Genomic DNA, 22,929 nt, shown 5'->3' with positions numbered 1-22,929 from the left:
GCTCTGTCTCTCCCTCCCTCCCTCATCCTTACCCCACCCCAACCCCCATCAAGTAACAAGGCAGGAGACAGACTCAGGTACAACAGCAGGTTCTTTTCTGATTCCTCAAAGCGCTGCATGGGGTGGGGGCAGAGACAGAAGAGAATGTAAACATTGGGTTCCACCCCCTGGAGCTCAAGGGAAGACCCTTACCCAGATAGGGACTAACTGGAGGGGTGGAAGGGAACAAGGTGAAAGGTAGGGGTCCTGGTGAGACAAAGCAGGGGGGCCTGAGAACACAGAGCAAGGTGGGTTTGGAGGGTACACAGCAGGGTGCGGGAAGGGATATGGGGGACATTTCCTATTCCAGTGCATGTCCCCTTAAATAAACTGGGTACAGGAGCATTATGGAAGGAGAACCAAAGGACAGAAGACAAAAGCGAGCATCCCCACCCCAGGCCAACCCCATCCTCTGTACATAATTACAACACAGAAAGGTCCAGGAGAGCCCTGGCCAGGAATTGGAGACAGGGAGGGCTGAAGACAGGGAAAAGGAAGCCAGCTCCACCTCATGGTAAGGGGAGCCATGGAGTGTAAGAATTTGAAACTGCTGACTCCCATCACCAGGAGTCACCCCTGGGATGACAACGGGCCCATCAGGACAGCACCTAGTAGGGGACCCAGAGGGAACTGGGGCAGGAGCGACAAAGACCCCAGCTGAGCCTCATGGGAGATGAGAGGCTCCAGACTCGTTTGCAGCTGCCCATCTGTCCTGCCCGTGTAGGGATCAGCGGCTGGCGAGGAGACAGGGAACCAAGCCACTTTCCCCAGTGAGGGACAGCCTGCCAAGGGGCTAGGGGGTGGCACCTCGGGCCAGGCCTGCTCTTGGCTGAGGGAAAGGGGGGGGGGGGCCATGCAGTCCAGCCCCAGGGCAGAGGTCAGAAGTAAGCGTCCTGCCGGGCCTCGGCTGCTGAGGGTTTGTCCCCACCATCGTGGGGGCCTGGGGGCCCATCTGCCTTTCGACGCAGCGAAAGCTTCCGGCCTTGAGCCTTCTTCTCCTGCTTCTGCCGCTCCTTCTCCTGCTTCTCCCGCTCCTTCTCCTGCTTCTCCCGCTCTTTCTCCTGTTTCTCCCGCTCTTTCTCCTGCTTCTGCCGCTCCTTCTCCCGCTCCTTCTCCTGCTTCTGCCGCTCCTTCTCCCGCTCCTTCTCCTGTTTCTGCCGCTCCTTCTCCTGCTTCCTGGTCTCCTTGCTGGAACCCAATGGGGTGCTGTTGCCAGTGGGTGAGGGAAGGGATGGATGCAGTCCCTCAGCAGTGACCACAGGCCCTGGGGCAGGCCCAGCACTGGCCCTGCGGACGGGAGGCGGCGGGGAGGGGGCCCCTCCAGCTGCCCTGGAGCCTCGGCTCTTGAGACCAGGGAGGCTGAGGAGGCTGGAGGAGGGGCCCAGGGGTGGCTGTTGCCGCCGGCGCTCCTCATGGATAGCCCGGGAGCCATGCAGTCGCCGTGAGGGCCGATACTGCAGCTCCCCCCGTGTTTCCCGCCACTTCTTGAGCTGGGCTGCATTCTCCCTCTCAATGAGTGCTTCTGTCACTGGCAGATTGGTCACCTGGACAGAGAGGAAGTGCATACCAGAATGGAGCTGAGGGTGGGAGCGGGCTGATGCAGGCAGGGGCTGTGCTGAGGTTGCAGGCCTACCTCGTGCACCAGGAAGTCCTCCTGCATGCACTGCTGGGGCAGGTTACGCAGCTGCTCCATGGTCTCATACATGCCTTGGCAGGAGCGCAGCTTCTCCACCGAGCCCAGCGTGTGGCGCAGCAGGACCAGGGCCACCCGGAAGATGATCTTAACGCCTGCAGGGGTGAAGAGTAGAGAGCACAGGGTGGTCAGACCCAGGATCTCAGCCTGTCCTGATTAGGACGGACTCACAGCCCTCATCCCCATCTACTGCCAATCTCAGATGAGGAAACTGAGGCCCCATGAAAGGAAATGAGCTGCTATCAGTCTCAGGATCTTGGCAGGGAGAGCAGGCTCTAGGTTGGTGGCAGAACCAAAATCAGGCCTGTTTCTCCAGCCCCCAGCTGCTTATGGTGAAACTTCCACCCACAAGTACCTTTTGTCCAGGGACCACCAGAAATATGACAGAACCCCTGGTAGCCACCATAGCCCCTCATGGCCTGGAGGGCCACAGAAGTACCTTCACAGAAAAACATGTCCCAGACACGCAGCACCGATGCCCAGGGCAGGGTACGGGCGAAGATGCACATGAACCACTCCGTCATGTAGAGCACAGGGTCGATGCGCTGCCGCCGCAGGTGGCGATGTGCCAGCGGAGAGGCCCGGCGCAGGAGCGCAAAAAAGATCTCCCCGTCCAGCTGAATGGCCTCCTGCAGGTGGGACAAGTCATGAGAAGAGGGCTAAGTCAGCTGTGCCCCCATCAGGGGAGAACTGGCAGGCCCTGTGGGCAGAGGCTGAGAAGGCCAGGGTGGGGCAAGGCAAGGACCTCCCTGCAGCCTGGAGGAAATGCCACAGCCCTGGATGCACCCAGCCTTCAGACACTCACCAGCCCTGCACTGTAGTAACCTGGCAGGTACTTGTCGCAGATCTGCACCAGGCACCAAAAGGCTTGCTGAGAAGAGCAAGAACAAGGAGGAGGGGTGGGGCCTGAGAAGCAGGGAGCAGGGAGCTCCCCCATCACCACTGCAGGCTGAGATCCCCCCTGCCCCTCCCGGCCCAGAACCAGGGCGCTGACCTCCGCAGGCATGTGCATGAGCAGGACCGCGGCCACGGGGGCCTGGGCCTGGCAGTAACCCTCGTCAGGCCGGTAGATGGTGTAGGCCTTCAGGATTCGGTACAGGTCCTGTTGCCTGTGGGGGTTGGGGAAGACCATGAGGGCAGTCACAGGGGCCAAGAGCTCTGTTCCCAAGCCCAGTTCCAGATTCATCCCAGAGCTTTACTACCAGGACCTTCCATCCACCTGTCCAGTCCTGCTGAGCAAGCTTCAGCTAAAGGCTCAGCCCACAGCAGAGCACTCCAGGCCCCAGGGCTCCGCCTTTGGCTACACACTCCACATGCTCCCTGCCATCCCAGCACAGGCTGCACCCTCACCCTCCTTCCTCTGCCACATCCCAGAAACCTTCCAGGTCATTTTCTCCAGGAAGCTTTCCACAGCCGCAGCATCAGCCCTCCTCTAGCACTGAATGTCTTTGTTACCGCAAAGCAGGAGCTCCCCAGAGCAGGGCCTGCCTTATGGGTCTCTCTGGATTTCATGGTTCTTGGGGAAGGCTTGGAAGCCAGCTGTGCCTCAGCCCTTTCTCTTGTCTCTGCATACAAAAGAATAAAATCTGCACCCTAGACCTGCTCCTCTTGAGGGTGCCCCACTGCCATGTCCAGGACTTCCATTCACTCAGCCCCACATCAGAAAAGAGCCTCTTCCTCCAAGCCTAAGTAGCACTGCACCCTGAATTCCACTCCTGCCTGCTCTCCACCTCCACAGCCATTCGCAGCTCAAACTTCCATTTCTTGCCCAGAAAAAATGACCTCCCAAATCCTCTCCCTGCCTCCAGTCTCACACATCCTCCTCCTGACCAGTGCTCAGAATAGCTTTTCCCAAAACTCCAGGCATTCAAGTGTGATCTTCATTTGTATTTTATCTGCATACCACCCTACTATTATTTACTTGACATTTTTTCTCCACTTTGCAAAAGCATCCACGAAATGACAGGTTTGATAATGGTTATTTTACCTAATGCATATTAAAATAAATATGTAACTTCCACAAGCGCCCACGCCCATCACCCACCTACCTGCTTCTGTGTCCCTGCCTTCTCCCTGTTGCTATGGGTGAAGAGTCTGTGATCCTGGCAAGCACTTCCTTTCCACTTGGGCCCAGGATCCCATCCCCTCTCGCCTGTACAGGCCACCACTCCAACAGCCCTCCCCTTGCTCCTGCACTATCAATTTCTCTCTCCACTACACCATTCCCACAAGCATACCTACGTGCTGTTATTTCTTTGAGTTTCAAAAAAAAAAAAAAAAAAAGTCTCTTCGCCAGGCACAGTAGCTCAGGCCTGTAATCCCAGCACTTTGGGAGGCCAAGGTGTGTGGATCACCTGAGGTCAGGAGTTTGAGACCAGCCTGGCCAACATGGCGAAACCCCATCTCTACTAAAAATACAAAAATTAGCCAGGTGTGGTGGCGGGCACCTGTGATCCCAGGTACTTGGGAGGCTGAGGTGGAAGAATCACTTGAATCCGGGAATCTGGGAGGCGGAGGTTGCAGTAAGCCAAGATCACACCACTGCACTCCAGCCTGGGTGACAGAGCAAGACTGTCTCAAAACAAAACAAAAAAAACAAGTCTCTTTACCCCTCTCTTCTCTCCAAATACCACACAGTTTCTTTCCCTACCTATAAATTCACTGTCCTCAATCTCTTTCCTCCCATTCTCCAGTCAGGGTTTCACCCACTGCTCCACACAAAACTGTTTTTGTTTGGAGACAAGAGTTTCACTCCCCTTGCCCAGGCTAGAGTGCAATGGCATGATTTTGGCTCACTGCAACCTCTGTCTCCCAGGTTTAAGCAATTCTCCTGCCTCAGCCTCCCGACCATGCCCGGCTAATTTTGTATTTTTAGTAGAGATGGGGTTTCTCCATGCTGGTCTCAAAAAACTCCTCACCTCAGGTGATCCGCCTGCCTCAGCCTCCTAAAGTGCTGGGATTACAGGTGTGAGCCACCACGCCCAACCACAGAACTATTTTTTTTTTCTTTGAGACAGAGTTTCGCTCTTGTTGCCCAGGCTGGAGTGCAATGGCACGATCTCGGCTCACTGCAACCTGCCTCAGCCTCCCGAGTAACTGGGATTACAGGCGCCTGCCACCACACCCAGCTAATTTTTTTTTTTTTGAGACGGAGTCTCCTCTGTCGCCCAGGCTGGAGTACAATGGTGCCGTCTCAGCTCACTGCAAGCTCCGCCTCCCAGGTTCACGCCATTCTCCTGCCTCAGCCTCCTGAGTAGCTGGGACTACAGGCGCCCACCACCACACCTGGCTAATTTTTTGTATTTTTTTTTTAGTAGAGATGGGGTTTCACTGTGTTAGCCAGGATGGTCTCAAACTTCTGACCTCACGATCCGCCCCCGCCTCGGCCTCCCAAAGTGCTGGGATTACAGGCATGAGCCACCATGCCTGGCCTTTTTAAAATATTTTTAGTAGAGACGGGGTTTCACCATGTTGGCCAGGCTGGTCTTGAACTCCCGACCTCAGGTGATCAGGTCACCGCGCCCAGCCACAAGACTGTTTTTAACATGGTCACTATTGACTTCTCCAGTGTGCAATCCAGAGGTCAATTTTCAGGCTGGACTTTATTGGACCCTTCAGCAGCATTTCACACAGCTGACCCTTGAAACCCCGCTTCACTTTGCTCCCAATCACACGCTCCTGGTCCTCCTCCTACCTCTAGCTTCTCATTCCAGTCTCCTTTACCAGCTCTTTCTCCTCTTTCCATTCTCAAAATATTGGAGCTGCAGGGCTCAATCGCTGGATGTTGTGCATCGATTCCTTTTGTGTCTACACTTGTTGCCTTGGTGACTTCATCCAGTCTCCTGGGTAAGATTTAGTCCCTCTATAAGTTGACGACTCTTAATTTCCAATTTATCTCCAGTTTAAACGTCTGCCCTGAAATCCAGGTTTGTGTATATTGTACACTGAACTTACATCTCCATCTAGAGGTCCAATAAGCATTTTAAATTTAATGTTCCCTGCTGGGCACGGAGACTCACACCTGTAATTCCAGCACTTTGGGAGGCGGAGGTAAGCAGATCACTTGAGGTCAGGAGTTCGAGACCAGCCTGGCCAACATGGTGAAACCCTGTCTCTACTAAAAATACTAAACTTAGCTGGGCATGGTGGCAGGCACCTGTAATTCCAGCTACTCAGGAGGCTGAGGCAGGAGAATTGCTTGAACCCGGAAGGCAGAGGTTGCAGTGACCCGAAGTGGCGCCACTGTATTCCAGCCTGGGCAACGGAGCGAGACTCCGTCTCAAAAAATAAAAATAAAAAATAAACGTTCCAAAACTGAGCAAATCAGTTCCAAAACTGATATGCCCCCCACAGCTATCTTTACCCCATCTATATTAGTAAACAGCAACTCCATTCTTCTCATTTCTCAGGCCAAAAACCCTACTCCCCTCTCTCCCCTCACACTCCATTGGCAAATCCCTTTGACTCGACCTTCAAAATATATCCAGAATCCAACCACTTCTCTCCATACTCCTGCTGCTACCATGCTGGTCTAGCTCTCACCCCTCTCTGGATTACAGGAAGTCTCCTAACTGGTTCGTTTCTGTCCTTGTCTCCCTATAGTCTGTTCTCAGCATGGTAGCCAGAATGACCCTTTTAAAACATAAGTGGGATCAAGTCATTTATAACCCCATCCCCACTCACATTCTCTATTTCCCTCTTGCTTTAAAGTGCTCTTTAGGCCCAGGCACAGTGGCTCACACCTGTAATCCCAGCACTTAAGGAAGATGAGGCGGGCAGATCACTTGAGCCCAGGAGTTCAAGACCAGCCTGGGCAACATGATGAAAACCCATCCTATCAAAAAACAAATAAAAGTAAAAATAAAAATAACCTCCTAATGCTTACCATCATTTCACATACAAAATACATTCCTTTCCCTGATTTATTGTTTGTCCCCACTAAAATATAAACACCATGAGAGGAGTTTTTCGTTTTTTGTTCACTGCAATCATTTGTGACTAGACAGTGCCTGGCAGATAGCAGATGCTAAATAAATATTTGCTAAAGGATGAATTATTGATTAAAAAAATTGTCTGTCCCAGCACTTTGGGAGGCCGAGACGGGCAGATCACGAGGTCAGGAGATCGAGACCATCCTGGCTAACACAGTGAAACCCCGTCTCTACTAAAATACAAAAAAAATTAGCCAGACGTGGTGGCGGGCGCCTGTAGTCCCAGCTACTTGGGAGGCTGAAGCAGGAGAATGGCGTGAACCCGGGAGGCAGAGCTTGCAGTGAGCTGAGATCCGGCCACTGCACTCCAGCCTGGGTGACAGAGCAAGACTCCATCTCAAAAAAAAAAACAACAAAAAAAAAACAAAAAAAAAAATTGTCTGGCCGACCGTGGTGGCTCATGTCTATAATCCTAGCACTTTGGGAGGCCGAGGCAGGTAGATCACCTAAGGTCAGGGGTTCGAGACCAGCCTGGCCAATATGGTGAAAGCCCATCTCTACTAAAAATACAAAAATTAGCCGGGCATGATGGTAGGCACCTGTAATCCCAGCTACTTCGGAGGCTGAGGCAGGAGAATCACCTGAATCCAGGAGGCAGAGGTTGCAGTGAGTCGAGATCGTGCCGCTGTACTCCAGCCTCGGCGACAAGAGCAAAGCTCCATCTCAAAAAAAAAAAAAAAAAAAAAAAAAATTCCATCTGGCCAGGCGCAGTGGCTCACACCTGTAATCCCAGCACTTTGAGAGGCCAAGGCAGGCATATCACTTGAGATTGGGAGTTCAAGACCAGCCTGGCCAACATGGTGAAACCCCGTCTCTGCTAAAAACACAAAAATGAGCCGGGCATGATAGTGTGCACCTATAATCCCAGCTAGTCAGGAGGCTGAGGCATGAGAATTGCTTGAACCTGGGAGGCAGAGGTTGCAGTGAGCCAAGATCGAACCACTGCACTCCAGCCTGGGCAACAAAGGAAGACTCTAGGCCGGGCGCGGTGGCTCACGCCTGTAATCCCAGCACTTTGGGAGGCCGAGGCGGGTGGATCACAAGGTCAGGAGATCGAGACCACGGTGAAACCCCGTCTCTACTTAAAATACAAAAAATTATCCAGGCACGGTGGCGGGCGCCTGTAGTCCCAGCTACTCAGGAGGCTGAGGCAGGAGAATGGCGTGAACCCGGGAGGCGGAGCTCGCAGTGAGCGGAGATCACGCCACTGCACTCCAGCCTGGGCGACAGCGCAAGACTCCGTCTCAAAAAAAAAAAAAAAAAAAAAAAAACCAAAGGAAGACTCCATCTCAAAAAAAAAAAAACGTCCATCCGAGAACTCCCTAAGATCACCTTGCATACTACTAGGGAACAGTATATATTGACATCTGGAGGAAGCTTGGTCTATAGAACAAAATTCCAAATGCCTTGGCATAGCATTTAAGGGTCCCTGGTGATCTTTTCCATAACCCCCAGGCAGGAAAACCCTGCTCCACTGCTATAGCTCCACCTCTCCAAAACCCAGCCCAAATGCAAGCTCTTCAAGGACCCCGTGATGTGCCCCCACACACAACCCGAGTCGAGTCTCCTTCCCGGGACAGTTCCTTTGACATGGCTTGACACTAGTCCATTACAGATCTCTCTTCTACAAGTCCTGGAGGGCAAAAACCACTTTCAATTCAGTCTTGTATCCACCTAGATAAAAGGTGGATCCTCCAGCCAATGTTTGCTGACTGATCCCCATGGTCTGGCCACCTTACCCATGCCCCCCTCGAGCAGCAAACATCTCGTGGAAAGGGAACTGGCGGTGCAGGTCCTTCTCAATCACATCCAGCCACTTGGGGTCCCCAGGAGCCCGTTCCAGCTCCTGCAGTGGGACAGCGGGGATTACCTCAGGATCTGGGGGAACTGATACCCCTTGCACAGACAGGGCCACATGTCCCCACACCCTGGAGCTGCACGCACCTCAAACTTTCCTGGGTTCTGCTCCAGAAGTTCCTTGCTATTAGACAGGTACTGCCAGGCCTTGGCTCTGAGAGATGAGGGGATCCCCTTCCGGCAGCGCAGCTTCACCTAAGGCAAAGTGGCAGGAGGGGGACAGCTTCAAGGGCCGGCACAGCCTCCAAGCTTTCCCTAGCAGTCCACAGGCTCCCTGGATACTCCCCCCACATCCCATAGGCTTGATTCCACTGGACCTGGCCTGGCCTTCAATTTTTAAAGCCATTCGCCTGCCAGGGCCCATCTATCCCTAGTGTGGTCCAGAGGGCAGATATCAGCTTCCTGGGCTTCCCTGGAGCACACGCCGCCCCTCCCAACTTGCGCATTGCCCTGCCCACCATTCAGCCCTCAAACCTTCTGGAATCGCCGTGACAGCCACTTATCCCAGTTACTGAACATGTCCAGCCATTTGAGCTCCCGCTGCCGAGCCACGTCCACGGGAATGGAGCTCTCTCTGCAGGGTGCGGGGAACACAGAAGGGGTCAGTAGCAATAGGGTAAAACCTGCATTGCAGGTGGAACTGAGGCGAGCCACCTCCCCAAGTTCAAACGAGAAACTGGATAGTCTGTGAGCTACCAAACATCAGGATGTCTGGCCACTTGGTCATCCCAAGGCACACTGAAAGGCCTTCCTTCCCTGATGGATCTCTATTCAGAGGTCATATTTAAATCTCACTTCTGACACATCCAAATCTGGGGAGAGAGTATGGAGTATTTTGTTTGTTTGTTTGTTTTTTAGACGGAGTCTCGCTCTGTCGCCCAGGCTGGAGTGCAGTGGCCGGATCTCAGCTCACTGCAAGCTCCGCCTCCCAGGTTTACGCCATTCTCCTGCTTCAGCCTCCCGAGAAGCTGTGACTACAGGCACCCGCCACCTCGCCTAGCTAGTTTTTTGTATTTTTTAGTGGAGACGGGGTTTCACCGTGTTAGCCAGGATGGTCTCGATCTCCTGACCTCATGATCCGCCCGTCTCGGCCTCCGAAAGTGCTGGGATGAGTATGGAGTATTTTAAAGCCACATTTTGCATTAGATCTGGATCCAAGTCCTAGCTTTACCATTTATTCATTGTGTGACCTTGAGCAAATCACTTAATTTTGCTAAGCCTCAATTTCCTCATCTGTAAGGTGCAGAGAATAACAATACCTGCCTGGAGGAGTCTGTTGAGAGTTTATACAAAATAACACACAGCAAGGTGCCCATTAAGTAATACTATCGGCCGGGCGCGGTGGCTCAAGCCTGTAATCCCAGCACTTTGGGAGGCCGAGACGGGCGGATCACGAGGTCAGGAGATCGAGACCATCCTGGCTAACACGGTGAAACCCCGTCTCTACCAAAAAATACAAAAAAAAAAAACTAGCCGGGCGAGGTGACGGGCGCCTGTAGTCCCAGCTACTCGGGAGGCTGAGGCAGGAGAATGGCGTAAACCCGGGAGGCGGAGCTTGCAGTGAGCTGAGATCCGGCCACTGCACTCCAGCCCGGGTGACAGAGCGAGACTCCATCTCAAAAAAAAAAAAAAGTAATACTATCCATAAAATACTCTAGAGGGCCAGGCATGGTAGCTCATGCCTGTAATCCCAGCATTTTGGGAAGCAGAGGCAGGAGGATCACTTGAGGCCAGGAATTCAAAGCCAGCCTGGGCAACATAATGTGATTCTGTCTCTACAAAAAATAAAAATAAAATAATAAAATAGGCCGGGCATGGTGGCTGAGGCCTGTAATCCCAGCACTTTGGGAGGCCGAGGCAGGCGGATGATTTGAGGTCAGGAGTTCGAGACCAGCTTGGACAACATGGTAAAACCCTGTCTCTACTAAAAAATGCAAAAATTAGCCAGGCATGGTGGCATGTGCTTGAAATCCCAGCTATTCGAGAGGCTGAGGCACGAGAATGGCTTGAACCCAGGAGGCGGAGGATGCAAGCCGAGATTGCGCCACTGCACTCCAGCCTGGACGACAGAGCAAGACTCCATCTCAAAAAATAATAATGAAAAAAAAAATACAGACCAAATGTACTTCTGTCTCCTTAGACACTATCATCTGAGTTTTGTCCTATCAAACTTTTGTGATCCCTTGGGTCACCTGCAATTTACTCTACTCCTCCTCCCTGAAATCATCCCAGGCAAATAAAGGTCTCCCTGCCCTATTTACCCACTGTTCTGTCAGAGCTTCATACTTATGGTGGCCCAACATTCTTCAGTTACTTGTAGGAGTCAGTACTAGGAGGTGAGTGGAACAGAAGAAAGCTTGGGTCTTAAGAATCAAACCCACCAGGCCGGGCATGGTGGCTCAAGCCTGTAATCCCAGCACTTTGGGAGGCCGAGACGGGTGGATCACGAGGTCAGGAGATCGAGACCATCCTGGCTAATACGGTGAAACCCCGTCTCTACTAAAAAATACAAAAAACTAGCCGGGCGAGGTAGTGGGCGCCTGTAGTCCCAGCTACTCGGGAGGCTGAGGCAGGAGAATGGCGTAAACCCGGGAGGCGCAGCTTGCAGTGAGCTGAGATCCGGCCACTGCACTCCAGCCTGGGTGACAGAGCGAGACTCCGTCTCAAAAAAATAAATAAATAAATAAAAATTAGAAAAAAAGAATCAAACCCACCTAAGTTCAAATTTCAGTTCCGTCTCTGAGACCCTGGGGAGCCTTGGCAAGGGATGACCTGAGTCCCTTCCTCAATTATAAAAAGACACCACTGGGCCAGGCGCGGTGGCTCATGCCTGTAATCCCAGCACTTTGGGAGGCCGAGGTGGGAGGATCACCTGAGGTTGGGAGTTCAAGACCAGCTTGGCCAACATGGTGAAACCCTGTCTCTACTAAAAATACAAAATTAGTCGAGTGTGGTGGCACATGCCTTCAATCCCAGATACTAGGGAGGCTGAGGCAGGAAAATTGCTTGAACCTGGGAAGTGGAGGTTGCAGTGAGCCGAGACCGCGCCATTGCACTCCAGCCTGGGCAACAAGACCGAAACTCCGTCTCAAAAGAAAAAAATAAAAAAATTTAAAAAGACACCACCACCTACATCACAAAGTTATGAGAACACTATTGAGAAACTGCATATAAACAATTGTTAAATAGAAGGGGCTCGTTAAATGTTAGTTTCCCTTGTTCTAGAAGCTCCTTAAATAGAGAAACCATCTCTCATTAATTTCTATCATAAGTCAGTTCCAAACTCTACCAAGGGCTGGTAAGAGTAAGACACCTTCTGGCCCTCAAGGAGGTTACAGCCTAAGAGGAGCGAAAACTGTAATACGGTATGGGAAATGCAATGACAAAGATGTGCCAAAGAGGCATCTAATTGGAGTGGGGGCAGTGGGTATCAGGGAAGGCTTCCTGGAGGAGGGGACATCTGAGGTAAGCCATGAAGAAATGAGTAGAACTTAGCAGGCAAAGAAAGGGGAGAAGAACACTCCTGGCAGGTGCACAGCCTGAATATGAAGGGGAAAGGACTACAACTAGTTCAGCAGAACCACAGTGCAAAGCACCCAGTGAGGAGTGGTGGCAGAGGTGACCAGAGAGGCTGTGCGCGGGCCAAAGAGCCTCGACTTCATCCTGTGGACAGCAGCGAGCCACTGAACGCTGAGAAAGTGATGTCGATTACAGTCAGTCTTGCCCCAGAGGTAGAGTTCTCTGGCAGAGAAGCTGATCTTAGAGAAACAACACTACAAAGCAGAGAAACAGCACCCGGCACAGTGCCTGGCACACAAGGGGGACTCCCTCAAACTGAATTCAGCCCGAGTTCCTCAGGACAGCCTGCTATTGAGGAGAGAGCCACTGGTCACACAGATCCAGATTATTTGAGGGGGACAATTCACTCAACTGCACTAATTCTGTTTCTTCATCTATAAACCGAGGCCTCGTGCCTGGAAAGCACCAGGGTCAAACTTCAGTTGCTTTCCCGTGTTAAGACCCTGAATGTTGGTACCCAATCAAAGGCTTTCTGATTTTGGTTGGCTCACGAACCCTGCCTGGAAAACCTTCCCACAGGGCTTTCCCCCATCCCTGCACACATAGCCAAGACTAAATCCTACTTACTTTCCACGATTCAGAGCAGGTTCAGCTGACTCCCTGCCTGTGTGCACTCAGGAAACCCTCTGGGGATCTCTAGGCTAAACCTGAGGTCTTCTATTGAAACCAACTGTTTAAGTACTTGTCTTTCTCTCCAGATGACTGACTCCTTAAAAGGACTATTTATCCTTAGCACCTGGGGCCTGACACCTGAGGGCCCAGGCGATGCCGTAGGCTGACTGGCCCAGCAGGTCAAAGGGGCACAGGAACAATGGGCAGGATCCAGAGAGGGGGAAGGAAGAAGTCAGAGGCAATCACCCCCTACCTCGGGAGTGACTCAGGCCCGGGAGGGAACTAGGAAAGAGTAAGCCCGGCTGGGGAGATGAGGAAATGGGGAAGAGGCCTCTCCCACCCCCTTTACTTCAGTGCAGATACAAGACTGCCCTGTTTCACAGCAAGGTCCTGACTGCACAGTCTCCCTTCCATCAGGCAGACTTCCCCACCTTTCTACTCCATCCCTGGGACCTAGGGCTATGGGGGAAAGGAGGTGCCTGCACCCCTCCCAGGCTCTCCACCCCTATGGGACGAAGGGTCTCTACCAGAACCCTCGCCCAACCAACCCTCCAGAATATCCGGCCTGTAGCGGGAGTTCCCCATCGAAGAGCTGGGAAGACCTCAGGTATCATTTCATTCAATCCACTTTATAGAGGAAGAAACTGAGGCACGGAACTGGGGAAGCCACTAGCTCAAGGGCACACAACCCATCAAAGGCAAGGCTTAAACCTAGACCTCCTGACCCCTGGTCTGAAACTCACTAACAGGCCAATGTCACAGGCACCTCAGGATGCTCAAGGAACGGCAGCTCGCGCTGATCACCCCCTGGATCCTCAGAGGAGGCTGGGCTGCCAGAGTCTGGGCAAAGTGTATCGTTTCGCCCTCCCCCAACCTCTGCTTCCCCGAGGCGGTCCCGCTGGGTGCCCACTGGTACTCACAGGCTGCCCGAGTACTGGCTGCCCCCAAGGAAGCCATACTTGTCCGTCTTGCGCAGGGCCAGCCCGTTTATCTCTGAGTCTGAGCCCATGGAGCTCACATCATCCGCCAAGGACTCCAAGGTCCCAGACATGAGGCTCACGGAGTCCAAGTAACTCAGCGTGTCCGGGGCCTGCCCTCGAGGCCCAGAGATGCCAGGTCCCAGGCTGGACGTGGAGCCCAGGTCTTGAGAGTTTTCAGCAGGCTCCGGAGCTGGGGTCACGGTCACGACAGCTACCGGAGCCTCACAAGTCCCCGAGGGGCCGGCGCCAGGGCCTAAGGGGTCCTCAGGAGCCTGTCCTGCTGATGATGATGTTGCTGCGGCAGCTCCATGCCCACCTGTCACTTGTCCTGATGCAGTCCGTGCAGTCACTCCTGAGGCCACTGTGGTTCCCGGCTTGGGGGCAAGCGGGGGTTTGGCGGTCAGGGCCCCAGGAGCCGTTCTGGAAGGGGTCCTGGTAGGGGTCCCGGTGGGGGTCCCTGGTCCTGGGGCGGGTGAGGGTCGAGCCTCCTCTGTCCTCGGAGAGTCTGCCCCTGCGGCCAGAGCCCTTGACGTCTCAGCTCCAGCCACGGCCGCGGGCTCTGAGGGTTCCGGGCCGGAGGGGACCTGAGGCTTTGGGGCTTCGGGCGAGGCCTCCAGGGTCAGCACCACCACCGTGCTGCCCGTGACGGCCGGGGCTGGGGCCGGGGCCGGGGCAGAGGTCTGGGCCGACCCCGGGACCCAGGCGGGCCGCGCCTCCCCGGGGGCCACCAGGGTGACGGGGGCCGAAGTGGCCGTAGTCACTGGAGGTCCCGGAGCCACCACCACGACGGGCCCGGCCCGGGAACCCCGGGGCGGCGGCGACGGGGCCGCGGGGGCGCCATGACGGCGCGGCGGGGCCACCAGGGGCGCCGGGCCGGTCTCCATGGCCGCGGGCCGCCCCTCACATCCCCCCGCCGGGGAGGCCGCAGAAGGCGCCGCCCCTCGGGCCTCCCGGCGAGACCAGCCGAGAAAGGGGAGAGGGCGAAGGGCGCGGCTCGGCGCGCGCCGGGGGCGGGGCGGCCGCTGGGCACGCGGAGGCGGGGCAGGGGTCCGGGGGCGCCGCGCGCCGGGGTCTAGCTCCTGCCGTCTCACCCCCTCGCGCGATCTTGCCGCCGCCCCCTCCCTCCCGCTTGGGGCGAGCCGCCGACCTCGCGCCTGCGCACACGCCGCAGAGCCGGCTCCGCGGCCAGCATCTCTGTGTTCCACGCCTGCGCGCGGACTGGCCCATCGCGCTCCTTTTTTCTCCCGCCTCGTCAGAGGATTTGGACGAATAGTGGGAGAGAGAGAACTGGGCTTCTGCCAATCGTTGGAACCGTGGGCGGGGCCGGAGACGAAAAAGGGGTGGCTCATCTGGAAAGAGGAAACGTAGAAGGCGTAGGGCTGTAAGACCAGTCAGAGGACGAAGAAAGGCAGGGGGAGGTGGGACCAAAGAAATAACCAATAGAAATGCAGGAGCCTGAACCTCCTGGCCAATAAATATGACTGAAGAGTGAATGACCGCGGAAGGGCGGAGGAGAAGGCAGGGGCTGTACGATAAGAGGTGGGGCCTGGCAGCTTCTTGACCAATAGGAACGGTAAAAACGGAGCCAATGAAAAGGGGAGTAGGTGGTGGCCAAATTGACAGGCAGTGATGTCTCTTTAGGCGGTGACAGACAGCATCCACAGTCAATAGGAAGAGCTGAGGAATTCTTTAGGTCTCCCAAAATGGTCAGTTAGAAATGACAGCTGGGAGGAGGCGGGGCAAGCTAGAGATTAATTCGCCTCGTCAGCCAATGATCGTGTTCTCCCACTTCGACCACAGGACAGGAAAATAGATAGCTGTCTCAGCCAATGGTAGCATCCAAAGGGCAAAGACGCTGCCAGCAGGCGGTGCCAGCCCAGGGATAGTCGGTGACAACCGGAGACAAGCCCTACAGGAGGGTGACAGCTGGGGACAGTACGGAGAAAGGGCGGGGGCATTAGTGCAGCCCTCAACCAATGAGTGCCGCGCTGCCCTTCTCGAGTCCTTCCCGGGCCCCTATTCTTCGTTTAACTCCTGAGCCCCCAACTCTGGTGGTCTGTGGGACCCTGAGCCCCACCACAGATCCAGTGCCCTGACCCAGTACCCTCAGCCTTTACTCTGTAATTCTCCGATCCCGGCCCCAAACTAACCCCAACACTCCAGGCCCAGGTTGCCATAGCCAGAGCCCCTAGATCCTATAAGCAACTCATCTCTCTGCTTCACCCATTTCCTGCGGGAATCCCAACCTCCAAGTCCCTCTCCTCAGTTCCCATCTATCTGAGCTCCTCCCCAGAACCCAGGCTCCAATTCCTCAGACCTTATGCCTCTGAGTACCCCCACCATTTATTCTAGTGAGGATCTCAAACCCCAAATCCATGAATCCCCAGTACCATGAACTCCCCATATGTGTGTTATTATTCTTTTGGGGATCCGAGGCCCCAGTCCCGTCAACCCCTTCCCCTCAGTGCCACATCCCTCTGTGCTCCTCATGTTCCACTGAGAACCCCGACCTCAATCTCATGAGCGCTCCAGGTTGTCCTTAGATCACAAGCATAAAGACCTGACGTTATGAGCTCCAACCTTCCAACTTCTAAACACCCTCTTCTTTCTCTGACCCCCATAGTCCGATTTCCATACAGCATCCACCATTCTGGAATTCCAGTGAGACCTAGCTCCCGACTTTTCAGTTCCTCCTTGGTTTCTGAGTTCTCAAAGGTCCCTCACTCTCAACTCAGTCCCAAGTCCTGTCAATTCCCATTCAGTGTCTGATCTCCTCCTCACCTTTCCCATCTCCCATTTGACCCAAGCTTCCTGAGCACTCCTCCCATTCCCCTTTTTGGAGTCCTCCTGCTCTCCCAGAACCCAGTAATAAGTGGGCTTCTCCCTGGCTTGGACCCCCATGGTAACCCTATAAGGCGAGGCAGCTGCCGTCTGAGGCAGGGAGGGGCTGGTGTGGGAGGCTAAGGGCAGCTGCTAAGTTTAGGGTGGCTCCTTCTCTCTTCTTAGAGACAACAGGTGGCTGGGCCTCAGTGCCCAGAAAAGAAAATGTCTTAGAGGTATCGGCATGGGCCTGGAGGAGGAGGGAGGGGGGAGGGCGAGGCATCTTCTTCAGGACATCGGGTCCTAGAGGGAGCAGGAGGAGAAGGAGATGGTTGTCCTTGCCAACCTGGGGCTTCCTCAGCCACTATTTTTCCAGACTTCTGCTGCATGGAGGGGACTGGGTCACTGAGGCCCAGAGGGAGAAGAGAGGGTACATCAAAGCTACACAATCAGCCAAGCTGGCTCTTGGCCAGAATGAAGTGAGCAGCCACTGGCCATCAAGGCACCTCACAGAAGGTGACCAGCTGGCCGTCCTCTTAGGGTCTTTGCCTCCCCTCCTGAGTTCCAGCCTCCACACCAGTACCCAGAGAAAATATTCTAGACTCATACTAGATCACATCCTTCTTCTGCATGAAACCTTTCCAAGGTTCCCCAGGGTCTCCATCCTGTGCCTGGCCTTGAAGGCCCCTCAGGGGCTGGTCACCAGCCCCATCACAATTCTGGCAACCTGAATACCTCTGATCTTGTGCTCTCCAGGCCTTTGCTCAGGCCATGCCCTCTGCCCAACACACCTGCTCCTCCACCTGCACCTGACTCCCTAGCCCTCATGAAGCTACTCCCATACTCCTAGACAGGGCTGCCGAGCCCTCCACTTCTGGGCTCCTGACCAGCCCTGGTATGTCACTTTCTGCATTCATTCCTGTCTCTATGGCTAGACTGTAAATTCCAGCAAGGCAGGGATAATTATTAGTTATAATGCAAGTTCTGTGGGATGGGAACTACCTCTCCCTTTTACAGAGGGGAAACCAAGGCCCAGGACAAAACCTGAGACCACAAAGTATCTCACCTCAAAAAAATCCCTCTCAGCTTGGCACGGTGGCTCACGCCTGTAATCCCAGCACTTTGGGAGGCTGAAATGGGTAGGTCCCCTGAGGTTGGAGTTCGAGACCAGCCTGGCCAACATGGTGAAACCCCATCTCTACTAAAAATACAAAAAATTAGATGCCGGGTATGGTGGCTCACGCCTGTAATCCCAGCACTTTGGGAGGCCGAGGCAGGTGGATCACGAGGTCAGGAGATCGAGACCATCCTGGCTAACACCGGGAAACCCCGTCTCTACTAAAAATACAAAAAAATTAGGCGGGCGTGGTGGCACACGCCTGTAGTCCCAGCTACTTGGGAGGCTGAAGCAGGAGAATCACTTGAACTCGGGAGGCGGAGGTTGCAGTGAGCCAGGATCACACCACTGCACTCCAACCTGGGTAACAGGACAAGACTCCATCTCAAAAAAAAAAAAAAAAAAAAAAAAAAATAGCTGGGCATGGTAGCAGGTGCCTGGAATCCCAGCTACTCAGGAGGCTGAGGCAGAAGTATCGCTTGAACCCAGAAGGTGGAGATTGCAGTAAGCCAAGATCACACCATTGCACTCCAGCCGGGCGACAAGAGCAAGACTCCATCTCAAAAAGAAAAAAAAAAAAAATTCCCCTCTCCTTGAAGGGAGGCAGGAGATCCACCTGATCCCTCAGCTTCCACAGACGACTCTTTCTTACCATCCTCACACTTACACACACTCGACTATGAACTCCACCATGTGGGGGTAGACGGATTGTGTCTGCCAAAGTGCACCTACAAAGCCCAGCCTAGCACAAGGCACACTGTGTGCGTTCAATACATGTTTACTGGGTTTATTTTATTAATTTAAAATAGAGACTGGGGGCCGGGCACAGTGGCTCACACCTGTAATCACAGCACTTTGGAAGGCCAAGGCGGATGGATCACAATGTCAGAAGATTGAGACCACCCTAGCCAACATGGTGAATGAAACCCCATCTCTACTAAAAATACAAAAAAAAAAAAAAAAAATTAGCCTGGTGTCTTGGCACACCTATAATCCCAGCTACTCGGGAGGCTGAGGCAGGAGAATCACTTGAATCGGGAAGGTGGAGGTTGCAGTGAGCCAAGATCACGCTACTACTGCACTCCAGCCTGGGCAACAGAGCGAGACTGTCTTAAAAAACAAAAAAATTGAGACAGGGGTCTCACTATGTTGCCCAGGCTGGTCCTGAACTCCTGGCCTCAAACAATCCTCCCACCTCAGCCTCCCAAAGTGCTGGGATTACAGGTGTGAACCACTGCACCCGGACGTTTACTGGGTTTAAATCTGAGCCCAGCCGGGCGCGGTGGCTCAAGCCTATAATCCCAGCACTTTGGGAGGCCGAGACGGGCAGATCACGAGGTCAGGAGATCGAGACCATCCTGGCTAACACGGTGAAACCCCATCTCTACTAAAAAATACAAAAAAAAACTAGCCGGGCGAGGTGGCGGGCGCCTGTAGTCCCAGCTACTCGGGAGGCTGAGGCAGGAGAATGGCATAAACTCGGGAGGCGGAGCTTGCAGTGAGCTGAGATCCGGCCACTGCACTCCAGCCTGGGCGACAGAGCGAGACTCCCTCTCAAAAAAAAAAATATAAATAAATAAATAAATAAATAAATAAATAAATAAATAAATAAATCTGAGCCCACCCCACTCAGGGGTACACAGGATCTGGTTCACGTATCTCCCAGAACGATGCCTTGGGTTGGGTCCTCTCTAAACTCTGGCACATTCCAGCCCCTCTTTGGGAGAAAGAACATCCCTTCTTGCCCAGGCCCTAGTGAGACATGCATCGCAAGACCTGCTCTCCCCCTTCCTCCCCCCTGGGCTCCAGCTGCTGCTGGCCCTCCAAGAAAGGAAAGGCCCTAAGTTGGGCTATTTTGGTATCTGGGGTGGGCACCCGCAGGGCTAAGGTTACCTTGGTATGTTAAGGGCTCCCTGGGGCAGGACTATATAACCCCAGAGGAACTGCCCCATGCTGACTCCCTGCTTCTTTCCAGCTGGAGCCGCTGCCTTGCCCCCGGGGAGACTGAAGACATGGTGAGTGAGAATCCTCCAACCCCTGCTCAGATCCCTTAGACCTCAGGGCAGCCTCACCCTTTGAAAGAAAGTAGCTGGTTCCCAGTCCAACAAAAAGTTAAAAGGATGCTCGTCTCTTTCTCGGCATCACTGATGGAAAACAGACCGTGTGATGGCCTTAAGGATCCAATCAATGATAATCCGCCCAGACATTCAACTCACAGGGCCCCAGTCCCTCTCAAAACCTGATCCATTCGTTCCTGTATTCCATCTTCCTAAAGTGCTCTGGCACCAGCCGGGCAATAACTCCCATCCCATTTTACAAATGAGAAAGTAGAGGCTGGGGCCAGGTGCTGTGGTTCATGCCTGTAATCCCAGCACTTTGGGAGGCCAAGGCGGTTGGATCACTTGAAGCCAGGAGTTTGAGACCATCCTGGTCAACATGGCGAAATCCGGTCTCTACTAAAAACACAAAAATTAACTCGGCATGGTGGTGCATGCCTGTAATCCCAGCTACTCAGGAGGCTGGAGCATGAGAATCGCTTGAACCCGGGAGGCAGAGGTTGCGGTGAGCCGAGATCGCAGCACTGCACTCCAGCCTGGGTGACAGAGCAAGACTCTGTCTCGAAAAAAGAAAAGAAAGAAAAGAAAAGAGGCTCAAACAGGGCAAATGAGTGGCTGAGCCTCAGCAAGTCTGGGGCTCAGAGGAGCTAGGCTCAGGGCACTGAGAAGAAGCTTCCACCCATTGTAGGGGATAAAGAGTTGGAGACCCAGGAGCCACAGAGGGGAATTTGGGGAATGCAATCAAAGCAAGCCCCCTCAGCAAAGAGGTCCCAAGGAAGGGGAGACTCAGGCTAAAGGGTTGCTTTAGGAACAGGGACTCAAAGAATTCTGAATCTAATTCATTGCTCCCAGAGAGGTGGAGGGACTCATCCATGGGCCCCTTTGTTCAACCCTCACCCTCCAGGCACCCAAGAAGGCCAAGAGAAGGGCAGTAGAGGGTGGAAGTTCCAGCGTCTTCTCCATGTTTGACCAGACTCAGATCCAGGAGTTCAAGGAGGTGAGGAGACAAGGGAAACTGGAAGACTGACCAAAAACAGCCCTGCTGGCCCTCTCCCCCGGCCCTCTCCCTGGAATGTGCACCTGTTCAAAGGAGGGGAAAGGTTTAGAATTCCTTCCTCCCCTCCCTGCTTGGGGTGGAAGAGGACAGCTGGCTGGGAGCCAGCATCTGATCTGCCTGGGGTAGGGATGCTGAGGCTGGGCCATGGGGGACCTAACCCTCCCACCCCGGCCCTCCCCAGGCCTTCACTGTGATCGACCAGAACCGTGATGGTATTATCGACAAGGAGGACCTTCGGGACACCTTCGCAGCCATGGGTGAGCCCCCTACCTCCAGGTGGGAATATTCAAGGCTGCAGAGTCTAGGAAATTCAGTGGCCTTGGGTTCCAGCCCTGTCAGCTCCACCTTGGGCCTCAGTCTACCCAGCTGAAAAACAGATGTGATCATCTGAATTAGTAGGAAGCACAGGCCTGGCCCCAGGAGGCTGCTCCAGCCCATGCTTCCCCCAACCCCCTCCAGGCCGCCTCAATGTGAAGAATGAGGAGTTGGATGCCATGATGAAGGAAGCCAGTGGTCCCATCAACTTCACCGTCTTCCTGACCATGTTCGGGGAAAAGCTCAAGGGTGAGTGGAGTGTCCTGGATCCATGGCCCCAGCTGCCTTTTCCCAGATCCTTCAGGGACCCATCAGCTTCATGTGCCCTCTGTGCCCCCCAGGTGCTGACCCTGAGGATGTGATAACTGGAGCCTTCAAGGTCCTGGACCCTGAAGGAAAGGGCACCATCAAGAAGAAGTTGTAAGCATCAGCTCTCCCACCCTTCCAACCCTTCCCCCACTCCACCAGCTGCTCCCACACTGAAAGCCTCCTTAAATTCCTACCAAGGCTGGGCCCTGTGGCTCAGGCCTATAATCCCAGTGCTTTGGGAGGCTGAGACAGGATTCGCTTGAGGACAGGAGTTTGAGATCAGCCTGGGTAACGCAGCATGACCCTGTTTCTAAACAATTAACTAAAAAATTCGCGGGCTGGCCAGGCGCAGTGGCTCATGCCTGTAATCCCAGCACTTTGGGAGGCCAAGGCGGGCGGATCACGTGAGGTCAGGAGTTCAAGACCAGCCTAGCCAACATGGTGAAACCCCGTTTCTACAAAAAATACAAAAATTAGCTGGGCGTGGTGGCGGGCGCCTGCAGTCCCAGCTACTCGGGAGACTGAGACATGAGAATCGCTTGAACCCTGGAGCCGGAGGTTGCAGTGAGCCGAGATCATGCCACTGCTCTCCAACCTGGGCAACAATAGCAAAACTCCGTCTCCAAAAAAAAAACAAAAAAAAATCGCCGGCGTGGTGGCAAACACCTATAGTCGCAGCTACGCTAGAGGCTGAGGCAGGAAGATGCCTTGAGCCCAGGAGTTCCAGGTTGCAGTGAGCTATGATCAAACCACTTCATTCCTGCCTGGGCATCAGGGCGAGACCCTGTCTCAAAACAAACAAAAAAACCCCCAAAAATTCCTACGAAGGGTTAGTCACTGTCAGAGGTCAGGGAGTAGTTAAGATTGTGGTAATGGGCGGCAAGACTGCATTTTCACAGCAAATGTGAGCGGAGAGGGCAAAAACGAGTGTCTGGGAGGCCAATGAAGGAAGTAGAGTGACCTGGGTTTTCGGGGGAGGCTGGGGCTGGCAAAGGGGATGAGGTGCGAGGGAGTGTAAAGGAACCAGGAACCCAATCGCAACTCCGCGTGTATCACCTCTCTCCAGCCTGGAGGAGCTGCTGACCACGCAGTGTGACCGCTTCACCCCGGAGGAGGTGAGTGGGCCCCGCGGCGGGGCCGGAGCAGCAAAGGGCTGTGGGAGGGAAGCCTAACGGCCGGTGCGAGACGCCCCTGCGTGTTTCCCCAGATCAAGAACATGTGGGCTGCTTTCCCCCCCGACGTGGGCGGCAACGTCGACTACAAAAACATCTGCTACGTCATCACGCACGGCGACGCCAAGGACCAGGAGTAGGGGCTTCCGCGGGCCTCTGCTGGCTGACGCTTCCGTTCGGCCCCACCCCCACCCCGGCTCCCAATAAAATTTAACTGGTCTTTGTTTCTTATGGGGGGCGCCTTCAGAGTGTTTGCGCGAGGGCCTCAGGTGGGAGCGCCCCACAAAGGGATGGATGCGGCCTGGAGGCCTGCGGGGGACGGCCCCACAAT

At 54.3% G+C, this 22,929-nt stretch overlaps 2 protein-coding genes across 4 annotated transcripts; one reads left to right on the top strand and one right to left on the bottom strand.

Annotated features, from left to right (window-relative positions):
• Positions 1 to 74: 74 nt before the first annotated feature.
• TBC1D10B (TBC1 domain family member 10B) lies at positions 75 to 14,887 on the bottom strand. The gene is made up of 9 exons (XM_025370413.1): positions 13,692 to 14,887; positions 9,055 to 9,154; positions 8,668 to 8,775; positions 8,463 to 8,569; positions 2,727 to 2,841; positions 2,538 to 2,603; positions 2,172 to 2,361; positions 1,673 to 1,827; positions 75 to 1,583 (listed from the first exon to the last, which is right to left on the bottom strand). The coding sequence occupies exons 1-9, from the start codon at positions 14,633 to 14,635 to the stop codon at positions 918 to 920; spliced, it is 2,451 nt and encodes an 816-aa protein (XP_025226198.1). The 5' UTR covers positions 14,636 to 14,887; the 3' UTR covers positions 75 to 917.
• A 500-nt stretch (positions 14,888 to 15,387) lies between these two features.
• On the top strand, positions 15,388 to 22,829 carry MYLPF (myosin light chain, phosphorylatable, fast skeletal muscle). Of its 3 annotated transcripts, none has more exons than XM_025370412.1 (9): positions 15,388 to 15,457; positions 17,328 to 17,466; positions 19,664 to 19,703; positions 20,650 to 20,742; positions 20,984 to 21,059; positions 21,262 to 21,366; positions 21,459 to 21,537; positions 22,493 to 22,541; positions 22,634 to 22,829. In XM_025370412.1, the coding sequence occupies exons 3-9, from the start codon at positions 19,701 to 19,703 to the stop codon at positions 22,736 to 22,738; spliced, it is 510 nt and encodes a 169-aa protein (XP_025226197.1). In that variant the 5' UTR covers positions 15,388 to 15,457; positions 17,328 to 17,466; positions 19,664 to 19,700; the 3' UTR covers positions 22,739 to 22,829. The 3 variants fall into 3 exon arrangements, with proteins under 3 accessions (XP_025226197.1, XP_025226196.1, XP_025226195.1); XM_025370411.1 differs by lacking the exon at positions 15,388 to 15,457 and adding an exon at positions 16,766 to 16,807; XM_025370410.1 differs by lacking the exons at positions 15,388 to 15,457; positions 17,328 to 17,466 and having other exon boundaries at positions 19,623 to 19,703.
• The last annotated feature ends 100 nt before the right edge of the window (positions 22,830 to 22,929 follow it).

This window comes from Theropithecus gelada, chromosome 20 (genome assembly GCF_003255815.1).
Source record: "Theropithecus gelada isolate Dixy chromosome 20, Tgel_1.0, whole genome shotgun sequence".
Classification (NCBI taxonomy): domain Eukaryota; kingdom Metazoa; phylum Chordata; class Mammalia; order Primates; family Cercopithecidae; genus Theropithecus; species Theropithecus gelada.
This window is presented reverse-complemented; position numbering and strand designations above follow the sequence as displayed.